Raw genomic sequence first — 26,858 nt, 5'->3', positions numbered from 1 at the left:
TTGTTGCTTTTCACAATAAAAAAAAAAATATATAATTTCAAAATAAACTTAGGTTAGACCAGTTTCTAGTATGGCAAAGACCGTGATTAGCCGGTTCAGGTGTGTTTAATTGGGGTAGGATCTAAACTCTGCAGGACAGTGGCCCTCCAGGAGCAGGATTGGACACCCTTGGGTTGAACTGTTTTAACCTGTTAACCTGCACCCCCCAGCTGAAAATAACCTAACTTAAAATTGCAACAGTTCTTGACTTCAGTGTGCTACAAACCCAATTTTGTGTCTTTGGAAAGAAGACCATTTGGGCTTTACTGTCCATCATCCAGAGTTGATAATGCTAAAAAAAAATGTAAAGTTAGACACTGAAGTGCCTTGTAAAAATTGTACCACACTGAATTTTTTTTTATTTCATACAAAAATACATGAAATCAGTCCTGGAGAAATCCAGAAAAGTAATGGTTTGAAAGTCACATGTCTCATGAGTTTCTATTTCAAATCTAAAGAAGTTACCACAAAAAAATTAGATTCCTGCAACCCTTTTTCTGAGACTATGTCTACCCCCCCACCCCCAATGCAGAATCTTAGACATCGTATAAGTGATTTATTTGAGCACTACAAAAATACAATAAGAATAATTTGAGTAATAATAAGAAATAAAAAAAAGAATTAACTATGTATGCCATTTACAGTTCATACTGAGATTGCTAGAAATACAGCATTTACACTGATAGACACTCAAACAGTCGGTTATCACATGCTGATGGCCTTAATACAGATGGTAATCATACAGATGCGCCATATAGTCGATAATCACACTCTATTCGTATAGACCACATTCACACTGATAGCTGTCTATCACACACTGATTATCAGTCATAGAGATGGTAATCATACAAATACAGCCACATTCCCCAAAAAACACACACACATATATGAAAAATGTTGAAGAAGAAAAAAAAGAAAGAATTATTTGTGCAAAAAGCCGATCGCTAAGTTAAGCACCCATCAGATGACAGGTGTGTCACAGCGCGAGTCACGAGCCATCACAAGAGAGTGCCAGAATTCAAATAAACAATATTCCGCTTATCTTTGACTTTTTTTTAGTGAATGGTCTCATTCTGTTTGTGACACTGTATGCTACAAAACTATCCATATTATAACGTTATTGCTTTGTTGGACTAAAAGTGCTCTATGAGATGTCATTCAATGGACCCTTACCGGGATTTACAGCTGTGTAAAATGGCTGAAAAGATGGTCTTTCTTACACGCCCCCAAATGTCTACAACACGATGTGGGAAGATTTGCATAACGCCGCCCAAATGTTCACGCAAAGAAAGAAGGCGTAACTTTTATTCTCGCTGTTGCCGCCGGCACCATGTTGTGGAGACGCTGTGTGTTTCACTGTGAAAGCAAAGCTACTTTGTTTGGCCTTCCAAAAGAGGACACAACCAGAAATCAGTGATTTAAATGATTCAAACGTGAGTTTTGAGCAGTGTAGAGTAGCACTTGTTGTTTGTCGTTTCTCCGATCAAAAATGCAGACATTGTTTTATGTTTATGCAGCATGATAAGCAATGCAATGCATTAAAACACAGTATAAGTCATTATAATCAGTAATTATGTCCCCACTGGATGCAAAAAATGCCTCATTTGTGATGGGTATTATTGTTTTTGTCTCGTTGTGCCGGGAGATGGCATCACAGTATGGTAACATTTCCGTCACATGCTTGAGGTATTCAGCCAATCACAACGCACTGGATAGCTGACCAATCAGTGTTCACCTCACTTTTCAGAACGATGAGCTTTGTAAAAATCAACACGTTTCAGAAAGTTGGGGCATAAAGGAGTATGTACATTATGTGGAAAATAATGTGTTTTTTGAACCTTTAACCGCATAAACACATTGCATTACACCAAATACACAAAATAATGTTATTTTTTAGCAATGTCATATGACCCCTTTAAATGTTCTACATACACCGTTTACTTCCATCATAATCTACATTTTTCTATGTTGTGCAGACTTTTCAAGAGAATTTGTCACTTTGATAAAAACACATCCCCAGAAAATGAATCCTAGCACAAGATAATTTAAAGCCACAAAATGAAAGACAGTCACACAGTGGGTAGCAGAGTGACAGCTTGGAAGAGACTTAGCTTTTTGCAGTTTTAATGAGAACCATTTAATTCAAATGGTGAAAGTGCAAAATGTAATCTTTTAATGACTCACCGTTGATGCAGACTTCATACGACTCACATACCTCATTTTCAAACAGACAACCTGTGGGGGAAAAAAAAAATCTGCATCATTGGAATGGAAAGCCACTGAAATGGGTGAGGGAATTCATAAAAGCGGTTTGTACGACTCATCTAGTTTCTGCTGATCAATATCTGGAATGCAACTCAAGAAAGCAGAAAATTAGCAATTAAGACAGACTTCTAATTAGTGGGAATTCTAATTTGAGTAGTAAACAAGCTTTAAAATATCCTTATTTATAATACATGCACTTTGGTTCGACACTGGATGGCTATCACTTTTAGGGTATGCAACAGCTATATACTTTAGCTATACAGCTATAATAATCATTTAAAAAGTTAGTATTAAGTAACCAGTTCACCAACGCAAAATCCACCATTTCGCATCTCTGGGCAACACACAGTTGTGGCGTAAGGTAAGCCTTTACGATGTGTTTAATTGCAGAATGAATTGGTTGAGTAAACGACTAATTGACTTACTTTTTCATTCCTAAATGATTGAGTGAATGAATCATTGATCACTTGATGCCACCTACTGTCGTAATGATGTAACATGCGGGAAAATCATCTCAGGTTACACATGTAACCATGGTTCCTCGAGAGAATGAGATGCTGCATCAGAGGATGCATTGGGAACGCCCTTCAGCGTGACCGACTCTGAATCATGTGTGTAATCAGTCCAGTGGATGGGTGAGACATCACGGGCGGGGTGACGTAGCGACCAGGAAGCTTAAAAGCACCTGTGGTGAAACCGGAGTTTAGCCTCTAGGAATAGGAATGAAGCAAGCGGCGGCAGGGATGCCGCAAGTATGGCCCTGAGACACAGCATCTCATTCCCTCGAGGAACCATGGTTACATGCATTACCTGAGACGTTCCTCTTCAGGAACTCGAGCTGCGTTGGAGGACGCTTTGGGAACGACTATGCCCAGGCTGCCAGACTTTAAAATCTCTGCCAGGTGTGGAAGAGCACAGCTAAAGCAAGAGAAGGAGCCAGGAGCCAGGAGCCTGACAACGAATCGGGGACAACCCGCTCAATGGAAAACTTCAGAAGGAGTGAGTCTTGACCCCCAAGAGAGGGGAGATCAGAGGACTTGAGGCTTTAGGATAGCATCCTGATCCACCACTTAGCATAAGCTTCTTCTGGCCGGATGCCTCAGCGCACTACAGAGGAAATGTGTAGCCAGAGGGTGTCTGCCCACTGACTGGCCACCGAGAGGGGCGCGGTAGGCCGCAATGGCCACCACGTAAACCTTCAGTGAGGAGTGGGTCAACCCTGCGGAGAGAAGGGCCTGCAGGAACTCCAGAAATGTACCTATTGGCCAGTTAACTGGGTCGAGCTGGTGGTCTCCGCACCAGGAGGTGAAAAGTTTTCACCTCAAGGCATACAGTTTCCTCATGGAGGGAGCTCTGGATTGGATGATGGTCTCAACCACCTCGGTTGAGAGACCAGAAGCTATGAGTTGTGCCCACTCAGAGGCCACACCTATAGCTTCCATAGCTCTAGTCGGGGGTGGACTATAGTGCCCTTCACGTGTGAGAGGAGAGCCTTCCTGAGGGAAATCAGATCCGAGAACCATACTCGGCCCGGCCAGGAGATTGACCCCATCCCAGCACACTCTCTCCAGAACTCCCGAGAGCAGAGCAATCGGGGGGAAAGCATACAGATGACGCCTCGGCCATGTCTGTACCATGGCCCCAGTGGAGCTGGATGAGTCAGAGAGAACCAGAGGGGACAGGGCAATGTCTCTCGAGTCGCAAACAGATCCACCTGAGCCTGGCCAAAAACTCTCCAAATCTGCTTCACCACCTCGGTGTGAAGCCGCCATTCCCCGGGCCTCAGCCCCTGCCTCGACAGGATGTCTGCTCCCATATTGAGATGCCCAGGAATGTGAACTGCTCTCAGCGAGAGGAGTTTGTCCTGGGACCACACAAGGATCTGGCACGCTAGTTTGTAAGTGAGGGATGCGTCCGTCGCTAACGTTACACGGTGACAAGAAGCTCCCAGCACCGGGCCCTGAGACAAGAACCAAGGCTTTCTCCACATGTACAAGGCACGTAGGCATCACCGCGTGACCTTGATCATGCGAAGTGGGTTTCCCCTCAGAGAGAACCCCTTGGTCTTGAGCCACCACTGTAGGGGTCTCATGTGCAGCAGGCTAAGAGGTATCATGTTGGACACAGCTGCCATCAGACCCAGCAATCTCTGAAACTGCTGTAAGGAGTGAAATTATTTCCTTATGAAATGAATTCTTTGTGAAGCCAGACTTTCAGGAACTCTCGCAATGCAAATGAAACATGAAACATTTACTATATCTTCAGGATTCATGATCGTAAACTTTTCATGTTTGGTATCATTTTAAAGGTCTTTGTGCGATTGGTAAATTGGTCTCAATTTCACAGTAGTCACTTGTATTAAAAGAGAGATTGAAAACTTTTGTAGAATTGTGTTCTGCTGTGAAGGGGGTGTGTCCCCCTTTAGGGGTCTTTGAGAATGTTTATCTCCAGCCAGGTGTGACCCTGATGTGATCACGGGAACCAAAAGAACCAAAAGGTCTTTTATGTTTTTACAACTGATTTGAAGATTGAAGATTTGTCTGGTCTGAGTATTTAAGGGAAGTGACAAAACACTACTGGGCGATTCTGTAGCCAGAAAGCCCGTAGTGTGGAGTGTATTTCATATGCTCCATACTATGTATCTTCCTGAAGTCAGGTATACTATTATTTATTCAAAAAATGTAATTGTGTTAAACACATTGTACCTACAGAGCACACTGTATAGTTGTTTGTGCTACTACATGTACACATTGGCTAGTTAAGTTTATTCTCTAAAACACCTGAGTGCTTTGCTATGCATTTTAGACTATGTGTCTTAAATTAGGATAACTGTTACATGTGTGATTATGTTAAATTTGTGTGCCTCCTGCATGGATCACTTGGCCGTTCCCAATATGGGCTACAGTGTCTTTGTGCAGAAGCAAAGTTGCAACACAACTACAATGTGATTTACAATTACACTATCCTTTCTAAATTGGCTTCTAATTATTTTCATTATGTAATTGGCATGATACAATTTTACCTGACTGATAATAAATTGTTATATTTGATTTATCCTAAACTCTCCTGAAATCATTATGACTAGTAAACTGTGAGGAGGCTTTTGTTACCACAAATCTACGACCAGGATAGGTCTAACTGAAGGCTCGAGAATGATAGGAGCAGTAGGCACTTCATCGGAGACTTTCTGATTTCTATCACTGCTGTTAGCAAGTTGTATGGGAAAAGACTAAATAAACTACACTTTTGTCATAAGCAAGCAGTAGGCGGCAGGCGAAACATGTATTAGTCCACCTACATCCTCTGACTAACATCAGACTGGCGAGTTTGTGATCGTAAGTTCCACGTTAAGCAAGCGTGAGACTTAAAAGAGACATTAGGTCCCCAGTGAACCGATAATTGAAAGTATAGTGAGTCCGGAATAATCAAATATCAAAATTGATACATAATAAACCTTTGTGATCAGTTTTTAAATAGAAACATTGTCTAAATTCAGTGATCACATGAAATTGGAGTCAGATTGAACACAGAGCTAGAATAAATTTACACTAAATTCTGATAAATTCAAAAGCGCAAGTAAAAGACCGAATACGCATTAAACCTTCGACCAGGTCGCTGGATTCTGCTATTTGGGCTGGCGGGGGGATCCTTACACTGCTTGACAGTGAGTGACCGGCCTTCTCTCACTCTCGCGACTGCAGTGAGGATCAACTCGATCCGAGCAGGTGACATACATGCCTGCATCGTGGTCAAATGCCACACCACACCCAGATAAGTGGTTCTCTGTACTGGAGAAAGCACATTTTTCTTGGTGTTAAGCCCAGCTCTTTCGTGTGAGCGAGAACGACACCTTGATGCTGAACCGCCATCCACTCTGATTGAGCTAATATCAACCAATTGTCGATGTAGATGAGTCGTGAAAGTGTGGGGTGAGAGTGCAAGGCCAGAGGAAGAACCAGTATTGCTAGGCTTTTGTCCCCAAAAGCAAACCTCAGGAACTCCTGATGAGGAGATAAGTGCATCTTTTAGATCGATCGTGATACACCAGTCCTCGGACTTGGTCTGAGACGAAACCTGTTTGGGTACGAGCATGCTGAACTTCAGTCCCCTGACTGAGCAGTTCAAAAGACACAGATCTAAAATAGGACGCAACACCTCATTCTTCTGGTGAAGTACTGGCTGTAGGACCCGGACTCTGCAACGGACTACCCAAATCTTCGCGGGCAGGTTAAAACACACAGCCTGAACGTTGCCTGCTCTTGCCCAAAACTGAAGCTTTGACATAATGGAGCTAATCAGTGGACAAACAACACTAAATAAGACTCACAAACAGATAACACCTGACACACACACAGAGCGCTTGCTGAATGACAGAAAGCTAAACGCAGGTTTCACCGCAAATGCTTTTAAGCTTCCTGGTCGCTACGTCACCCCGTCCATGACGTCTCGCCCATCCATTGGACTGATTACACACATGATTCTGAGCTGGTCAAGCTGAAGGGTGAAAAAGCCCATTTCCGCCACTGAACAAACTGAAATAAAATATAAAAAAGGTAATTGTGACTTTTTATCTCACAAAAAATTTAATTTAATGGTAAACTATGTGAATGGCGTGGCAGGATTTTCTGTCAGCTGCATTTAAATCTGCATCTGAAGTTTCCCGTTCTGTTCAGCATGCAGTATCGTGTGTCTAAACGAACAGCACATGCTGTCAGTGATTTCAACCACTAGATGGCGCTCTCCCACTGTATATTGACAGCAGACCCTTCTCAACCACTCCAGCAATGGACGCAACCCGGAAAACTATCAGCATGGATTTTTGCCGATAACCGATATCCAGCAGTTCCAGCAATCAACAATCGGTGCCGATTAATTGGCAAAACCAATACATCGGTCAACCTCTAGTGGATACATAAAGGAAATAACAAAAGTTCATGTAATTATTGTGGACATCAGCTCTAGAGAGATGAGGCAGGATTAGATTACACACAGACTGCTGAGGCTGAACCAACCAGAACACAAACTGTGACACAAAACAGTTTGCCGTCTCCATGGAGATAAGACTGAAAGGGAGCTCTTAGGTGACAAGAGGAAAGATTACAGAGCTTTGTACACAAGCCAGTGTGTATGTGTGTGTGTGTGCACATGGCAAAGGGACTCTTTAACAGCTGCCCTTTGATAAAGCACAAGGGAAAGACAAATGTCCCTGAAAGGAAGAGAGAGAGCGAGAATCAGAGCTCTCATTTTGCCTTTCCCTTTTTCATTACCACATACATTTATTACGTCGTTCACAGTAGAGAAATGTTTCATTTTTTCTCCTTTTTCAAGCCTCTGAGATCACTTTATAACCCACACATTTGCTTTATTATCTGTCTCTCTCTGTCCCTGTCTGTATGCCCTCACAGCTGTCATTACTGTCATAATTCATAAAATAACCAAAAAGAATCAACAAACTAGAGCAAAATAAAGTCTGCAAAAGACCTCATATCTACTCAGAAAATCTTGCTAAAATACATTAGCCATGCAGCGGAGTGCTGATATTGGCATGCTGAATCAGAAAGCTGGCTGTAATAAATCGCCTGTCAATGGCGGAGGGAGGGTCAAGTGAAGATTCTGTCTCTATTAAACATGAAGACAGTCCCCCACTAAACTCTACTCTACACACTGTTTAAAGCTCTGTAATTACTCCTGGGCACTCAAGTCTTATCAAAGCACTCTGCCTCTTTTATTAGAACTTGTCAGAATTCTCATCAGCATTCCATATTAATTATCCCCGTTCCTCACTCCAACGTCTGTCTGGATAAAACGCGTTCTGCCTGCCGCTAGTTCCTAAATCAGGTCGACAAAACAATTTGTTATCTCTGAAGAGTGTCTGCGCACCCTGGCCAGCCTGTGCTTGTTGGCTCCTGAGGTTGATTAAAAGGAAACATAATTAAAGAGTAATAGCTGAAGTCTATTTTTTCACTGTAGGGTAGACAAGAGGCTCCCGTGGCACAGCACACTAAAGAGAAACACTTCAGTGATAGACTACCATGGTTCAGTCTAAAAAAAACACGTTTTAAGATTGTTAGTCATTGTTACCGGCAATACTGTATAATGAGAAGACAATATATGAGATAATTGTTTTTGTGAACATTATTAGAATATTAAATTTATCCAAAGCGCCTTACAGTGCATTCAGGCTATACATTTTTTTTTACCAGTATTTAAAAAACAAAGTAAAATATTAGAATATTAACCCTGACAAAATGATCACATTATTATAACATAATTAAAGCTTAAAATGTAAAAATTGCCCAGACCATTACAAATCAATTGGCCTAGCACAATATTTTTGTATTATTAATATTGAAGCCCTAGGTCATCTTCACTAGTCGATGTATTGGTCCCCCTTGGTAAAAATTGTGTTGCGGGCCCCCTCACACTCACCAGGCCATTGGAATCACCCTAACCTTCAACCCCAACCATGTCTCCCCCCCACCCCACAGTGCCCCTGATTAACAGAAATAATAAACACACACAAACAACATTAATTTAGATATATGCATTAATAATAATACTTAAATGAATAAATAATTGAGCAGGTCAATTAGACAACATATATAAGGAAATATAAGGAAATCTCTGACCCTAGTGAAAAAAACTAATACTAAATACTAATACTAATACTAAAATGTATTTGAAATACATTTATTTCATGCTAAGTATAATACAAATATATTTACATATTTACATACTTAACTCTTTCCCCGCCAGCATTTTTGAAAAAAGTTGCCAGCCACCACCAGCGATTTTGATGATTTTCACTAAAATTTGATGGCCTACAGTATATTTTGCTGTATGAATATTTTTTATCAACACTTGAATATAGATAGGTTTAATAAAAATGTATAATTTTGAGCAAAAAGGTGAGAAAATCAAATTTTTATCAAAAACTACTTCATTTATATGCTGTCTATTGCTGATGATCGCATTATTTATCATATGCATCTGTTTACATAAGAAATCGCTAGTTTTTCCCTCCTGTTCATGTGTGGTTTTTTTTCGGGAGGTTTTGTACTCGTTCAGAAGATGTGTAATAGCGCCCTGAGTGTATAACAGTGAAAACACGAAAAAAAAACTTAAAAACTCTTTGGCGGGGAAGTGTTGTCTTCTAAATGAGGAGATAACTCGTCAATGGTGGGGAAAGAGTTAATAAAAATACCTTGCTGTTGTAACTTTAATAATATACTAAACTAGTATACTTAAAGTCTGCTCACTTGGAACAACAAATTTTGTACTTAATGCACTTTGATTGTGTGGAAGTAGTACTGAAGTCCAACTAAAGATATACTTAAGCTTATTTGATTGTGCTAAAGTGGAACTATTGCAACTACATTTTAAATATTTTGCTTTTAAAGACTGATATTATTCAAAGATGATATAATCCTCATCAATAGTGACAGTAAAACACATTTTAGACCTAATATTAAGAAATGGGTATTGTGCACAAGTAGCACTCCAAACAAAGTTTAATTATAATTTTTATATCAGTAAGTTTTTTTTTTACTAGGGCAATAACAAAAATGGTAAATCAAAAAAAGTATGCAAGAGAGCTTTTTTTTTTTTTTTTTTTGCAGAATCATGGTAATGGTTCATTATTTTAAAAATTTTAAAATAATGAAAACTGTTGGCTTCAACAAAAGCATATGCCATCGATTAACAACTTTGCAGCTCACAGTAGGTTTTTTCTTAAAGGTTTAAAAGTTATCATTAAAAATCAATTTCTCTAAGGGGGAAAAATTGAATTTTTACTTCTGTCTTAAAAAAACATGCTTTTAGACATAACGGTTTCACTCAGCAGTAATTTAGAAGGAGCTTGTTGATTTAAAGCATTCATAAAACACATTTCAATGGAGATGAGAAACCCTCGGATGCCAAATGCACTAGTACAGTGTCACATAGAAAGAAAAAATAAAATGTAAACATTTATTTAATTCTACAGTTTTCTTTGACTAGCAAGCAACACTCTAGCACAGATTACATTTTTGCTTGTGTCTGATGAAAATTTCCTTCTTACTCCGAGCCAAAGGAAACACACCAGGTGCTGAGAACATCTGACTCTTCACCCCTCCCACAGCAAGATGCTTTGACTGAAGCCTACAGGCTGACATCTTTATGAGGAATCCATTTTAACCCTCCCACCACTCACACAGTGCCTCATTTCCCCAGAGGTTCAGTCTGTGAGGATGCACAACAACAGCAGTGAATGCGAAGCCCTCTATGGTGATTAAAGCAAACCTGTAGACCTGTATACTGAGCGATGATGGCGTGCATTAGTGTTTTATTCAGGCTGGGAAATTTATACACACTTAGATTCCTGTCTTTTATGGATATCCAACATCTTTTATGTTAAATAACAGTTTATATGCATGACACCTGGCTAAAAACGCTATTAATTCTACCGCCTTAACTACATGTGGTGGGAAAATGGCTTTTGGTGAGGTTAAAAATAACCAGTGCCAAGTGACCTGGATTCTGAATTATTAATTCACTATGATCCATGGAGGGTAGGGGACTCTATTCACTTATGATTGGACTTGTTTAATCATTTTTGTCCCGGTATTACTGTACACAACATTAATAAGGATGTAAATTGAACTAACTGCTATATTATTACACATTTTGTTATTCTCAAAATAAGGTATAATTATGACATTCAACAACAAACAGCCTTAATTACAGTTATCAAAAAGCTATATTATAAATATAGAACATTGTATAGGCTGCTATATTTATGACAGTGTTGTGACTATATGTTCCTAATACCATTTTATTGCAAATGAATAAATAAATAAATAAAAATCATTCTATTACTTACTGTATGAAGTACTAACAAATACTTCCAGACATGATTCATGCTCATATATGATAATAAAAGTCTAAACCTAATGGACATATTTGTGTGATAGCTAAAATAATGAGACTTTATCCTAAACATATTTGATTAAAATACATTTTTATTTTTTATTTAAAATATAAAATTACCCACTCTATTATTTTTTTACATTCTTTAAGTGTTAAGCATAAAGTCATTCTCAGCTAACGAGCTTCAGACAAGCAGTGGTTTATGGATCCTTTGGAATTATATGGATTTATTTTTTAACCAAAAGCATTTAAAAGTAACTCTTTGGGTTTTAGTTTGTTTCATACAAATTTCTTTATTCAGTGCTATGCCTTGGATTAGGGTCAGATATAAGGAGCTACTGAGGTAGATAACCAATATAATTCATAAACTCTTTCTCAGAAATGTTATATCACTTTAAATGTGCTAAAATGTCTCATATAGTTCAGGAAAGTGTCTAGATGTTTTATTCCATCAACAAGCACAGAAACAGACCTGTCATCTTTCAGGGTCACTTCATCCTGAGGATGCATTTCAAAATCGGCCGATGAATTTTCCTGACCTCTAGCACCTCCTCTTCAGTATTCTCCATGCCACAGAGACAATCACTGCCCCCATTCAGACACTCACTTCTACAGACCCATTCAGAGATGGACTCTGGATCTGGATTAAATGGCACTGTAATGTTTATAACACTCACACTTCAAAAATAACTCTACAGTAATTGCATTGGGGAGAGATTTTTTATAATGCAAGTTGCAGTGTCCTTATACGCCTCCAGTGCTTAATGGCTGTAAGAAATGTGTTTTCATTGGCTTTATTCCATTGAAATGGTCATGGGTATTGTATATCTTAACTGATTCTTAATTGAAATTAATTTTGAAGCAGGTCTATGGCTCCTTTTCTTCAATATTAGTAGAGAAAGATATGAGAAAAAAATAATAAAGGCACATGGAGGTCAGTTTCTTTCAGGAAAAAAAAAAACGTGCAACAATTTTTATTTTTATTATAATATTTTTATTTTTTTATATTTTTATCATCGGGCAGTACCCTTAAAAAACACCTTAGTTAAACTAAGAGTCCAAATAATTACTTTATGTAAGCGACAAGGTGTCAGAGGCCATGCTTTACTCTGAACAAGTCACGGCTAAAGGGTATTGTTAGGCATGATGCAAAACATTTGTTTAATTTATGAATTGATATGTTACTTTTTTTTAATTCATTAAATGTTGCTTTTCCACTAAAAAAAAAAAAAAAAAAAATCCTGACAGTGACAGTATCTTCTCCTCCAATTACCATCAATCGTTATATATGTCAAGGACACAACTCTCTATTCCTTCAAACTTATGTTGGCTTGTTTTCAGATTCACACTGTCCCTTGGTGTACCTTGCTAAACGGGCTTTTGGCAGGTAAACCAAAGAGGCAAATCAAGAAAAGAGAGGTAAAGCGAATGGAAGGGGCTGTAGAGAGCGAGAGAGAGAGTGTGTGTGTGAGAGAGAGAGAGAGAGAAGGGGAAATGAGAGTGGAATGGAAAAGAAGCAGTGTTGTTTTCAGCTGCATACTCTGCCACACAGACAGGGTACATGACCCGAGTGTAAATTAATAGCGCATCTTAAACAGGAGAGTTTTGTGCTCACTGAGTCTCATTAAAAAGCCACCTCATTGAAGGTGAAGGTTAAAAAAAAAATCCTTTCAATAACACTTTTAATAAACCAGCCATGCTTGTTTTCTCTGAAAGGGGAAAATAGTCACAGAAAAAAAGATGAGCATGATGATGAGCATGATAGTATATATATGTTGACCATAACATAATTGTTTTATTTAATAATATAATGTTTATTGTTTCTTAAAGACTTTTCTTACTAAAAGGTTTGCTATAAGCCAACAATCTGTTCAAAATAACACTGGATGCCTAGTAAATAAGTCATAAATATTTGGATGAAAATACTTTAATAAATGAAAGCTTTTTGCTTAATTTGTAATATATCAAGCCATTTAAAAGGGATGATTAAGACAATCTTACTGTTGTGAAAACTCTTCACATATAGGTAATCTTCTCACACCCACATACATTATGTTCAATTTGGCCCTCCCTCTCAGTGTAAAAGAGGACAGAATATAATAAAGTTTATGAACACTATGGTTTACCCACTGAAACTGCTGTTATGTCAGCATTGTCAGAGGCATAGCAAGGGTTACCTATCCAACTATCTTGACTTGAAAGAATTAATGGTGATGGTGGACAATAATAAAGTACTCAACATCATTGGGGGTTTTTACAAACCTGAAGGTTCTAAAAATATCCTACTTCATAGATAAATAGTTTGCCTCCAAGACTTTATGGGCTATTATGGGTTACTGATGGAACCGGTGACAGGAGTTCTTGCAGAGACTTAAGGATTCCATTTTATTCCTCAGAAAACTGCTCAAATTTGATTCTTGTTTTGTTTTTTAAGATGTTGACTGCATGTGTAGGAGCAGTGTAGGGGAGAAAGCACTGCCACCCTGAACCAGGATCCATCACTGATGACAACTGCAGCAGAATATTAAAAACCTAAACACTCTACAAAAGCGCAAAGAACAATAGTCTAAATAAATAAGTATTTCTACTTTTTGATGCCTAAGTACATACAAAAGTAAGCAGTTTTGGTAACAATTTATTTTAAGGTGTCCTTGTTAGACGTAACATGTACTTACTTATTATAATAACAATAATTTATGCATGATTACATACAAGTAACCCCTAAGCCAAACCCTAATCCTAACCCTAACCATATACAGTAGTAAGTACATGTAGTTAATTAATATTACTTTATTAATATTTCTTCCACCACTAGTCAGAACAAGGTTCTTTAAATATATGCTTTTTTCTTTAGTCATGTATTTCTCAAGAAGTCCTGAAAACACATTTCATTGTGACCCAAGAGCAAGCAAAGCGATCTTAAAAGAACAAAACAACATAAAAACAATAGCACATGGATATTTCCTTGGTAACTGAAACCAATAAACATAATAAGCATAATTCTCTACAGGGAATTGAAACTGATTAAATAGCTGTTAGTGGGAATTTACGCAAAGCATTGCATTTTTTCAGGATGGGCGTGAAACCTGAAAAACATTAGACTTATCCTCAAATGTCACTACTTTTAAACAATTCATGCATTCCTACATTCAATCAAGACTAAATCTATAAATGTTTTGTTGAACCATGTGTCAGGTGAAGGAAAGACCCTGTCAGGTGGGTTCAGCTGAAAGCAGTTTCCCACTAGGGGGCACCAGGCATCAACCTATCAGTATGAATTAAAGATGTGAGAGACATTGTGGGACTATGGGAATCAGGAATAGACAGTGTGACCTTTCCCTCTGTCCTGCTGAATGATTTAGATGTATACAGAGAGAGAGAGAGAGAGAGAGAGAGAGAGAGGAAAGAAAATGGCTAATAGAAGACAACAGACAGGGAGTTAGAGATTTTCCTCTTATTTTGGAGTAAGCCAGAGCTATTTCTCTAGGGAGACAAAATGCCCATGGACACAAGTACTCACATGACAGACTGTCAAAACCCAAGAGAGAGAGACGAGTGACACTCAATGAAGGGAATGTGTGAGAGAGAGAACTGCTATTTTAATTAGACAAGTCAATTCACATGCTCAGACATGAGCGCTGATCATTAAGGACATGTGAGACCACTCGCTCTGCCCAAATACCAAAACTAACTGTCAGACAGAGGTGAGAGTGTTTCAGGACCGGTTTGTTGTACGTGCCGTACGTGTATTTGAGAGAAGTAGGAAAGGATTTAATCAATTGCAATATCTTGTCAGTTGGCCTATGCTGGATTCAATACAAGTTAAGCTCAATCGATTTTTTTGTTTGTTTTGATTATTAACATTATGACACAAGTGCTGTCAACTGAGCTTAACTTGTACTGAACCCAAATATTACTCAAGATTCTCCCTATGTAAAATGTATTTGTGTATGCAGTGTGTGCATTGCTAAGGCACAATCATGGCCCCCCTCGGTAGAAATCGCGGTCCGGGGGCACAGAACGGGCCGAAAGGGCACTATAGTATTGGCGATTAAAGGGACAGGGGCTCGAGCCCTCCCAGACCTATATATTTGTATATAGCTGGCCTGGATTAGAAATGAAATAAAATGCACAGCCAGACTTAGGTTTAAGAAATTGTTGTCTATCTGGGCATTGGGCTGTGATGCATGAGACACTGTTTTGTGCTTGTGGTTTTTATTACTTTCCTTCTACAAATATATGTATGTTGAGTTGAACTGCAAAATAAACTTTATGAAAGATCAGGAAACTTCTGGAGTGAATACAAAATATCTCATAGCCTGATGTGTGAAACTGCATCTGCTGTGTTGGAAAGGATTGTGATAAACATGTCCACATCTAGGTCATTAGGGAAATAATTTAAGAATTTACATAATACTTATTCACATCATTGCACAGTTTTGTTTAAGCAAGCATGATGGATCTCTAGGAATACATGAAGACTGAAAATACATCACAGTCTGTTCACCTGCTGTCCACAGGGAGTTTCTCCATTAATAAACTGAATATATGGATGTGTTTCCTGACTGTAAACACTGGCCATTGCCATCAGTTATGATTTGACCTTTTCTTAATGCCCTTTCAAATGTGAAAGTCTGCTCTGGGCTACTTATCTTGATAAGAAGTTGTGTGAACTCATTTTTAACCAAAGTAGACATTTAAGGGAATCCCCAACATTCAGATTAATAAACCTTAGGCAGGTTTACCATGGATGAAAACAAGGATGTGAGGGACAGATTTGTAATCTTTACAGTTTGTGTACTGAATTTTTTTTTCCGGAAAGATGTTTAATCGGTTGAACAAAATGTTACTTAACAGTACAATCTATTGCATGCAATGTACTTCTATCCCTCACAGCATGGTTCCCGTTTACCTCACACACACACACAAAACTCACATTATTTTCATTCACAAAAAATTAAATATGCTATCTACCCCAGCTTAGATGTGTATAAGGAAAAGACACTATGGCAGTTGAAAGAGTCTGGTTACACAGAGCACATTCTTGAAATAGCAGCAGGTGGGGTGACGCCATCACATGATGGATGAGATCTGAGTAATTTGCCAAGATTTAAAAAGTCACTGATTATTTACACAATCAGTAAAATGGATATTTATGCCACAGATGATATATGAGAAAAGCAGACACACACACATACACATACTACTTAGTGTATTATAATTGCAGTCTGCGTTACCTGTGTGTGCCAGAATGCCAGACACTGCAGGGTGCTAAAAGGATGCTGGGATACACTCACCGATAACAGCTTGTGTCTGCACACATAAGCAGAAAGGAGGACTTTCTCTCCATCTCACACTCCAACAAAGACAGATGACAAGGCCACACGCAGATACAAAAGCTCATCTAGCAAAAACAGGACAGGGCTGACAGACACATTCAGCTCAGGCACTGCTTCAGAAACTATCAGATTTCACACTGAGATGATTAGTTGTGACACTCGGAACTTCATGAGGTTCTCATGAGAGTTTCATTGAGAAACAGCCAACAAAAATAGACATACCTAATTGCTAATTTACTCACACTCACACTGTTTTCAAATTATATGACTTTCTTTCTTCTTTGTAACACTATTTATAACTGGTATATATATATATATATATATATATATATATATATATATATATATATATATATATATCAGTTATTAATAGTATATATATATATATATATATATATTTTTTTTTTTTTATATCTTTTGCATTCCACAAAAAAAAGTCATACAGATTTGGAAGGACATGAGGGTGAGAAAACAATGACAGCATTTTCAATATTATGTCAATTGCCATAATGTCGCCCATGGGCCTCTCCATTAGATAACCCTGATGAGACCCAGGCTGCAAAATTCAGCCAGGCTGTCCGCATTTGATCATACCATCTCTTTTCTTCTAACCTGCCTGACAGCAGCTTTATTAAAGTCCCTGAGAAGCCTCACAGGGCTCACAGAAATAATTTCTCTCTTAAACAGACCTCAGTGAATGGCTTAGATGAGGTATGGAGACAGAGGTAGATAATGATTTATTTAATACAAACTGACTGAGATAAATGACCGGCTGTCATGTCTATCTTAAACTTTGTCCATTTATCTATGTATGTTTAAATGGGGTTATTCTGACTTACAGTAGCCTAGATATATAGTAGCTTCAAGCTGACTCTGACCATGAGGTCAGGGTATATTATCCAAACATTAAAGGAATATTCTTGTAATACTACTTGCTTATTAGCATGCCTGGCTGTTCAATAAAACACATATTCTGCATGACCATATTCTACATCCCTAATCAATACCTAAACTGAACAACTTCCTTACTACCTATTAATAAGCAGCGAATTAGGAGTTTATTGAGGCAAAAATCATAGTTATTGGTTTGTTAATAACGAGAATTGGACCTTAAAATAAAGTGTTAACAATATTCCTGATAAGCTAAGCACAAATGACAGTACAAAAATTATTTTGTCCCTTGTATTCTTAAAAAATAATAATAATAATTATATTAATAATAATAAAAAAGCAAAAATTGAGGTTACAGTGAGGCACTTACAAAGGAAATAAGTGGTCCCAGTTTTTACAAGATAGTAGAAATGTGAAGTGTAGGATTATAGATTAAGAAAAGCACAATTTATCTGATAAAACATATTACTTGAGCTGTAAATGTGTTCCTCTCATTTTTATGGTTGGTTAAAGGTTTTAAGTGTTATATTTAAGCAATTTTAATATTTTTACTTTATTTTACTTACATTTTTTATACTTTGATACCTTAAAGGGATAGTTCACCCGGAAATGAAAATCTGATGTTTATCTGCTTACCCCAGGGCATCCAAGATGTAGGTAACTTTGTTTCTTCAGTAAAACACAAACTGATTTTTAATTCAAACCGTTGCAGTCTGTCAGTCCTATAATGTAAGTGGATGGGAATCACTGCTTTGAGAGTCAAAACATACACAAACAAAACTAAATTAAACCCTGTGGCTCATTATGATACATTGGTGTGTAAAGACACAAAACCATCGGTCTGTGCAAGAAACTGAGCAGTATTTATATAGTTTTTTACCTCTGATTATCACCGCAATGTCTGAACTGTACTGAGTGCATTCATGTCTTCTTCTTTAGCCTGCATGTGATGCGTCTTCTTATTCTTCTTATTGCTTTACGCCGGATCGCAGACTTATAAAGTGCGTTACCGCTAGGGCTGTGCAATGAATTGGATTCTAATCGCAATCACAATCTTTAGATGTTGCAGTTTGCTAATCGCAAAGCCTGCGATGTGGACACAACATTACTCTGTTCCAGAGCAAATGCATGACTTCCAGCCTTGAGTGGCAGTATTACTAACCAATAGAGTGAGCGCACCTCTGTTCTCCCCAATCAGCACTGCTCTAGCCAACTGTGTAAACCCCCACCATTAAAAACAAACAAACAAACAAACAAAAAAAATTTATCTACAGGGTCAGATCAATAGTTAGGCAAATTAATACTAAACAAAAACTTAGCTATGTAATATGAGATTATTCTGGCTTTGAAATGACAGACACCAAACAAAAAAGGTAACCTTAATTTGCAAGAGCTGTGTCACAACACATATCAAGAGCTCCCTTATCGGTTCTGTTTTCAGTACTGGAGAATAAAAGATACATTCTTAAGATGTTTTTATATGTGCATGAATGTTATCTTGCACATTTTATCTCACCAACAGATTCTAATTTGAAAGAAGTTTATAATGCATGTTTGCTATTCCCAATTCAGAAGACCGCTCACAAACCCTGTCTCTCTGAATGCTTCTCATACTCGCTCCTCTCTGCCGCGTCTCATGGAGGAGACGTTAAAACTTGCCACTTAAACTTAACTGCTTTGCTAATTTCACTTGGATGAAATGAAACATTCAGCAAATGTTCCACTTTTTCTTAAAATCACAAATACTTGAAAATAAATAAATCAGCTTATGTTACTAATGTAATAGGCCTACTTTAATAATTGACTGAAGTAATACAGTTCTTTATTTACACAAAATAAACTAATCTTTCCTGTGAAATTCAGTAATTAATTAAAAAAGTAAAAGTAGTAATACCATTATAATATTCCCTGCTGAAAAAACAATTGAGACCCTCCCAAAACACAACAGAAAATTTAATGGAATTAAGGGTTAAAATGGGAATTATATTGGCTTTAATGTAAACTATAATGGTGTCTACTGGTATTTGATAGATTCTACTGGTGAGATGTAATCTGGCAGATAACAATAGAACAACAGTAATTCCTATTGGAATAATAATGCCCAAAACACACTACAAAAAGGAATTTTGTAATTGTTTTAATGGAAACCATAAGAATTTCTGTGATGCTTTCTATTAATTTGTTTTTTGTTTTTTATCAGCAGGGTAAAGATACCCATACTGTGCTGCACACTACTGACAATATTAAGATGAAACTTGACTTTGCTAAATTAAAATTGCACATCAAATTGCAAGTGCGAAATTGGAATTTGCTATATCGTTCAAAAAAATTGCAATTAGATATTTTCCCCAAATTGCACAGACCTAATTACCGCCACCTATCTCTCAAATGGACCATTGACACTCTATCTACATTTACATTTACATTTTATCATTTAGCAGACGCTTTTATCCAAAGCAACTTACAACTGAGAACAATAGAAACAATCAGACCAGCGAGAGAACAACAACAGTATACAAGTGCCATGACAAGTCTCAGTTAGTCTAGCACAGAACACATAGCTATGTTTTTTGTTTTTGTTTTTTGTTTTTTGTTTTTCAAGAAAAGAAAATAAAAGAAAGTAAAGAAAAGAAAAGAAAAGAAAAGGTAAGTGCTAGTATTAGTTGGTCAAGTGCTGGCGAAAAAGATGTCTTTAGATGTTTTTTGAAGATGAGTAAAGAGTCTGCTGTTCGAATTGAGATAGGGAGGTCATTCCACCAGCTGGGCACAGTCCAGGAAAAGGTCCGTAAGAGTGATTTTGAACCTCTTTGGGATGGCGCCACAAGGCACCGTTCACTTTCAGAATGCAAGCTTCTGGAGGGCACATAAGTTTGAACTAGTGAGTTTAGGTATATTGGTGCAGCACCAGTGGTTGTCTTGTAGGCAAGCATCAGTACCTTGAATTTGATGTGAGCAGCTACTGGTAGCCAGTGTAACCTGATGAGGAGAGGAGTAACGTGAGCTTTTTTTGGCTCACTGAAGACCACTCTCGCTGCTGCATTCTAGATCAGTTGCAGAGGCTTGATAGAACATGCAGGAAGGCCCACCAAGAGAGCATTTCAATAGTCCAGTCTGGAGAGAACAAGAGTTTGAACAAGGAGTTCTATGGCCTGCTCTGATAGGAAGGGCCTGATCTTCCTAATGTTGTATAAGGCAAATCTGCAGGACCGGGCCGTTGTAGCAATATGATCTGTGAAGCATAACTGATGATCAATCACAACTCCTAGGTTTCTGGCTGTCCTGGAAGGAGTTATGGTTGACAAACCCAGCTGTATAGAGCAGCTGTGATGAAACGCTGGGTTAGCTGGAAACACAAGCAGTTCTGTCTTAGCAAGGTTGAGCTGAAGGTGATGGTCCTTCATCCAGCTAGAAATGTCTCTCAGACAGGCTACAATGCGAGCAGCTACCGTCAAATTATCTGGTTGGAATGAGAAGTAGAGTTGAGTGTCATCAGCATAGCAGTGATAAGAAAAGCCATGCTTCTGAATGACAGATTCTAATGACGTCATGTAGATGGAGAAGAGAAGTGGTCCAAGCACTGAGCCTTGAGGAACCCCAGTAGCAAGAAGTTGTAACTTATAAACCTCACCCCTCCAAGACACCCTGAAGGACCTACCTGAGAGGTAGGACTTAAACCACAGGAGTGCGGTTCCAGAGATGATCATCTTTCTGAGGGTGGACAGGAGAATCTGGTGGTTAACTGTGTCAAAAGCAGCAGACATATCCAGCAAGTTGAGTACTGAGGATTTGGAAGCTGCTCTCGCCAGTCGCAAGGCTTCAGTAACCGAGAGCAGGGCAGTCTCAGTTGAGTGGCCACTTTTGAAGCTAGATTGGTTGCTGTCCAAGAGGTATAGAAACATAGGAAACATAGGGAGTTGGTTGAACACAACTCCCTCAAGTGTCTTTGTAATACAATCTCAACTGGGAGTGTCAATGGTCCATTTGAGAGATAGGTGGGAGTAATGCACTTATAAGTCTGTGTTTGTTTGTGTATGTTTTATGATTCTCAAAGCCATGATTCCCACCTACTCACATTATAGGACTGACAGACTGCAACGGTTTGAGTTAAAAATCTCCGTTTGTGTTCTAATGAAGAAACAAAGTCACCTACATCTTGGATGCCCTGGAGGTAAGCAGATAAACATCAAATTTTCATTTTTGAAAACTATCCCTTTAATATTTTCACTCTCACTTTCTCTATCTTTTTTTTATACAGAACAACTACATTTTACAGCTGAAAACAAAACAAAACAAAAAATCACCAGCCCTTTTCTGTTGAATTTGCACAACCACAATGCTACTAAACTCTGTTTTGATCCCTTAACATATAGGCTACTGACAACGGCCCTAATAACACAAGTGGTACAGAGTAAGACAAATCACAAAGAAGAATCAAAGTTCATCATAAGTGGCCTTTTCGCAAGCTATGTGCACAGTGTCATACACACAAAAAACAAAATACCATGATTGTAAAACACATGACATTAAGGTAATGTAATAAACATTCATTTACCAACATAAATTGTAACATAAAACCCTACTGTACATAAACTGAAAAGAAAAAAAATAAGCAGAAAACATTTTTAATTAAAAAACATCAATTGTAAAGCATCACAAAGAGAATTCTTAGAATGCTAATTTACATTTTTTGTTGTAAATTATACGATGACTTGTGCTTTTTATTTCCAAAAACTGTACATTTAACAGTATTTTACTGTATAAATCATGAAATGTCCTGATAGATCTATTACAGATTTCACTGTACAGTGTATATAATAATGGAATGTACTGTTAACCAATGAACGGGTATTTATCATCGATTTCTAGTCTTACTGTTAAAATTACAAACTTTTTTACAGTGAAAATGTTAGCATGCATAATTTTTACATTTTGTGCCTACACCAATGAAATTGTGAGTACTGGAATGTTTACAAACTGGCCCAATTCACTTCCAATTTAAGTTACAATAACCCAGATTTGATCTATTTTTAAAGAAGAGGGACGAGTAAAAAAAAAAAAAAAGCTACCAAAAATGCCACCGATAGAGCATAACTTGTACTGAACTGGAATATTCCTTTACGTGACAGTAGAGAAGAATACTGCCAGTCATTTGTATTTGAAAATGCCAGCTCTTCTATCATCTTGAGCTGGATGTGTCAGGAGTGGGTGATATTGTTCACCTCAAATGTACAGGAACCATCAGAGATTTTAAGTGACCCATAAATAATCTGTTCTGTTAAAATAGCTCAGTTTGAATCTCTGCTGCTTCCTGTACATTTGAGATGAGCAGCATCTCCCACGCTCCCCATCTCCTCACAGGAAGTTCATGGAGCTGCTGAAGAGGATGCAGGGAAATTACCATCTCCTATATCATGTTCATTAGACGATGTAAACATAATACACAAAGGGACTTATTAAAAATAACAATGTGCTTCTGTGTGTACATAAACACACACTGATTGTGAGTTCAACCACCACTTTAGACTATAACAAAACCCTAAGAATAAAAAATTCTGAACCTCTGACCATTTGCATCTCTCACAGGACAAGTCTGACTCACTCCGTTTCTGTCTCCGGAATCTATAATTCCTGTCCAAATATCCAGCATTGCACACTGTGTCCATGCCACTGGAAATAATTATAACAGTATGTTATGACATTTAAGTGTATGATGATTCAAACAAACACAACGTACACCATATTATATCCACTTAAGTTTTAAAACATTATAGTTCTTTTTGTTCTTTTTAAATATGACATTTTAGGTTTATTTTTTATTTCTGTCTTAGTTTTTATAGTCATTTTGTGCTTCATCCTAAACTTATTCGTTAGCTGCCAAAACAACAATTCTAATGTTGTTTTTAATTACACATACAATATATATATATATATATATATATATATATATATATATTAGGGCTGTCAAATGATTAATCACGATTAATCACATCCAAAATAAAAGTTTTGTTTACATAATATATGTATGTGTACAGGGTATATTTATTATGTATATATAAATACACACACATAAATTATATATTTAGAAAATATTTACATGTATATACATTTCTATATTTATATTCTTATATTTTATATTATATATAAATATATTTAATATATAAACATAAACATATTCTTCTTAAATATATACATGCATGTGTGTGTATTTATATATACATAATAAATATACACAGTATACACACATATATTATGTAAACAAAACTTTTATTTTGGATGTGATTAATCGTGATTAATCATTTGACAGCCCTAATATATATAGAATGTATAATAATGAATTAAGAATATCCTTACAATTCATTTGAAATACAGGCTTCATCAGGCTTTATGGTGTTACCAGATATTTTCATGCAGAATGTTAAAAAAACTGAAAGATGGAGAAATTTGTGACCCAGAATCAGTCTGAATGCAGTGATATATAAGCCTCCAACAGACTGTTTGGAGATGCTTAACTGCTCTATTCATCAGGGCTTCACAGAACTCGCTCATCCCAGCCTTTGCCAACCTCATATGCCAGCCACAGAGATTGCCTGCTTCTAAACACCCTTCCCATGATGCATTGTTTTCCAACCACAGCTTACTTAACAACATTGATCCTGTGCAAAACCAGCTGAGTGTTTGCAAATCATTAAGTAACACATTGTGCATTCTAGAAAAAAACTTCAGAATCAGCATTACAAGCCTAGTGTGATTTGGCTTTTAGATTGCAAACAATGAATTCAACTCTCAGAGTAACGAATGTAATATAAATCAATCCTGACAGAATATTTAAAATGCTCACAAAATAACTAAAACATATCCACATGATCAAGTGAATAAGTCCATAAAAAGACTGCCTGGTGAGAGGGAGAGACTGGGAATGCGATCTTAACATGACACAAGCTAGATTTAAACCTGCATTCTAGTGAGCACACGCACTTCCCACTACGCCACAGCTCTGACCTAGAACCAGATTTTGATGCACATGGCATGTTTTGGAATTGTCACCGACAAACCAGTCCAAGTCTTTGAAGGCTCCAGTCTTTAATAAAGTTTGCAGTCATTCATGTCTTCAATGATCAAACCTCCCTCACTATCCATGTGTGAATGCATCGGTTCATGAAGCGTGTTTAAGCTCGAGCCGGGTCCTTCCCAGCTGAGGCTGGCTCTCGCTCTCGGCCTGTGCCTTTGAAAGATGAAGCCTGCCAAGATGCTTTAACGAACCGTAACGCAATTATGTAATCCACTGTCACTGAGGAGCACTAGAACTATCTCTCATTTGTCTAGCGACCCTATGCGCTCTGCATGCTCATGGAAACAAGGCTCCGAGGTAACTGTCCTAAAACACAGATATGAACCCTTTTCTCCTATTGAGGACCAGAACATGTTACTGGATCCGCAGATTTTGATTGTCCTGAACAACAGTCCTACCATAGTTCCAGCTATCACTATCTACCACTAAAACACACTGCACACAGAAATGTGCAAAAACTGTACCTTCATCTCATCACTGGGACAGTAACTTTGGATGTATTCACACAAGGAAACTCCAGTAGGTCAGTTGCTTTGGTCCGGACCAAATCAATGTTTTTTTTGTTTGTTTTGTTTTTTCTCGCTTTCACACTGCCCTTTTTGCAAATGAACCAGAAATTGTTAACAAAACCACATGTGTGCTAAGGTCATCCATTCATTGGTTCATCCATTCAACCATACCAGAGTTCGTTTGGAAGCGGACTGAGTCCACCTCAGCTGGGTCCTGGTATGGTTGTTGGTCCGCACCCGAGTGCGATTGCTGAATTCGAACCTGCCCAAAAGATCCATACCAAGGGGGGAAACGAACTTGAGTTTGATTCAGTCGAACCAAGAGAGGTGTGAACACACCCTTAAAAAAGAAACATGCATCCAGTAATAGGTGCATACTGATACCTTTGAATAGTATTATGTGCCTTTAAAGTACTACCATAAACCCTTTATTTTTTGAGAGTGCAGTAAGTAAATGATAAATTGATAGTTTATGATCCCTTCATATCCTACCCCTGAAATCTGTTTGGGTGATGGGGAAATTGCTCCAGGAACAACAAGGATGTTGACTGAGGTACATGTGACCCAGAATCAAATCACTAATGGGCTGAAAAACCTCACAACTTAAGGGTGATGGACTTTATGTGGACACGTTTATAAACGAACCGCTAATTTGCATAAAAAAACCCATCAAGCTCTGCGCGCCAACCCGCTGTTGTGATTAACCTCATTATTGCACTCGAGGAAAACACACATACACAAACACAAGTTGGCTTATTTCTAAAGGTAAGAGCGACAGACATCACACGCTTGCTGGGGCGTCGTGTTGAACTAACTTACCGAGTCTCCTGTCCGCGGATGCAGCGGTAAGCGCGTGGACAGACAGCAAGGCGAGGAGCAGCGCGCGCACACAAGCCATCCTCCCGTCGAGCCCTAACAGCTCTCGTTAATTCGGCATAGCGGCTCTCGCGTTTCGGGGGTGATGTGATTAGAGTGGAAGTAGGTCAGAGGCGACTGAGATGGAGGTTAGTGTGATGAGTGAAGCTCTGGTACCCAGTGTCCTGTACTCAACTCTGAGAGGCGCGAGGCGCGTTCAGCACCACGGTCAGCGCCCCGCCTCGGCCGATGACGTCACGAGCTACGTGCGTTTTCTCCACGTGCGTGTTTTAAGACTGGGAAGATTTGACTAGATTTATAATTGATAACATTGACTCCACTTTTTCTTTGTGCATAGAACATGTTTTATTTGGTTTCACTACAATCCCCTCAAGTAAAAGTGTAAGTATAAGTACAGTAGTGTACAAGTACTGTAAAGCTTTATTTTTGGTTCTTGAAAAAGAAATTCAAATTTATGTTAAGACAGTTTTTTATTTGCATAATAAGAAAGTAATTAAAACTGTCTCCATTTTTAAGTCCTTTAACATATTTACATGATGTTTAGCCCATCCCTCTGGCTATACGTGTATTTTGTATTCATATTTAGTATTTTTGTGTGTGTTTTTTATATTTTCATGTGTATTATTGTAGTCCTAACTGCACTTTGACTGTGTTTAAGTTTAATTTAAAAAGAAAAAAAGGTGTGTGTTTTAAGACTTCTATACGGTCAGGTGTATTTCGTTTACAGCGATGGACTGCACTTCTTCAGACAGACGCGGTTGAGGAAGGGTTATCTACGTTGCGCTCGCGCTAAAAGGTTGTGCCCCCTACCGAAACGCTGGTATGATGTACTTCACAAACAACTCGCTACAATAATAAATCACATGCCACGTGTGTGGTGAACAAAGTCAAAGTTATACGATATTTTAGCTTGTCGAACAATCTCTATTCATATCCTAGATATCAGAGAAAGTGTAATTTACA

The 26,858-nt window shown here is 38.0% G+C and overlaps 1 protein-coding gene across 1 annotated transcript in view; it reads right to left on the bottom strand.

Annotated features, from left to right (window-relative positions):
- Positions 1-26,136, bottom strand: part of ptprn2 (protein tyrosine phosphatase receptor type N2) — a 234,138-nt gene extending 208,002 nt beyond the window's left edge. The window contains exons 1-2 of the mRNA XM_042728037.1: positions 25,839-26,136; positions 2,224-2,274 (exon numbers count right to left, since the gene is read on the bottom strand). Coding sequence (XP_042583971.1) covers positions 2,224-2,274; positions 25,839-25,917 — 130 coding nt within the window. The 5' untranslated portion in view covers positions 25,918-26,136. The remainder of the gene's footprint in view (positions 1-2,223; positions 2,275-25,838) is intronic.
- Positions 26,137-26,858: the final 722 nt, after the last annotated feature.

Source organism: Cyprinus carpio, chromosome B7 (assembly GCF_018340385.1).
Source record: "Cyprinus carpio isolate SPL01 chromosome B7, ASM1834038v1, whole genome shotgun sequence".
In the NCBI taxonomy this organism is placed as follows: domain Eukaryota; kingdom Metazoa; phylum Chordata; class Actinopteri; order Cypriniformes; family Cyprinidae; genus Cyprinus; species Cyprinus carpio.
The sequence above is the reverse complement of the archived record's forward strand: the minus strand, read 5'-3'. Positions and strand labels throughout refer to the sequence as shown.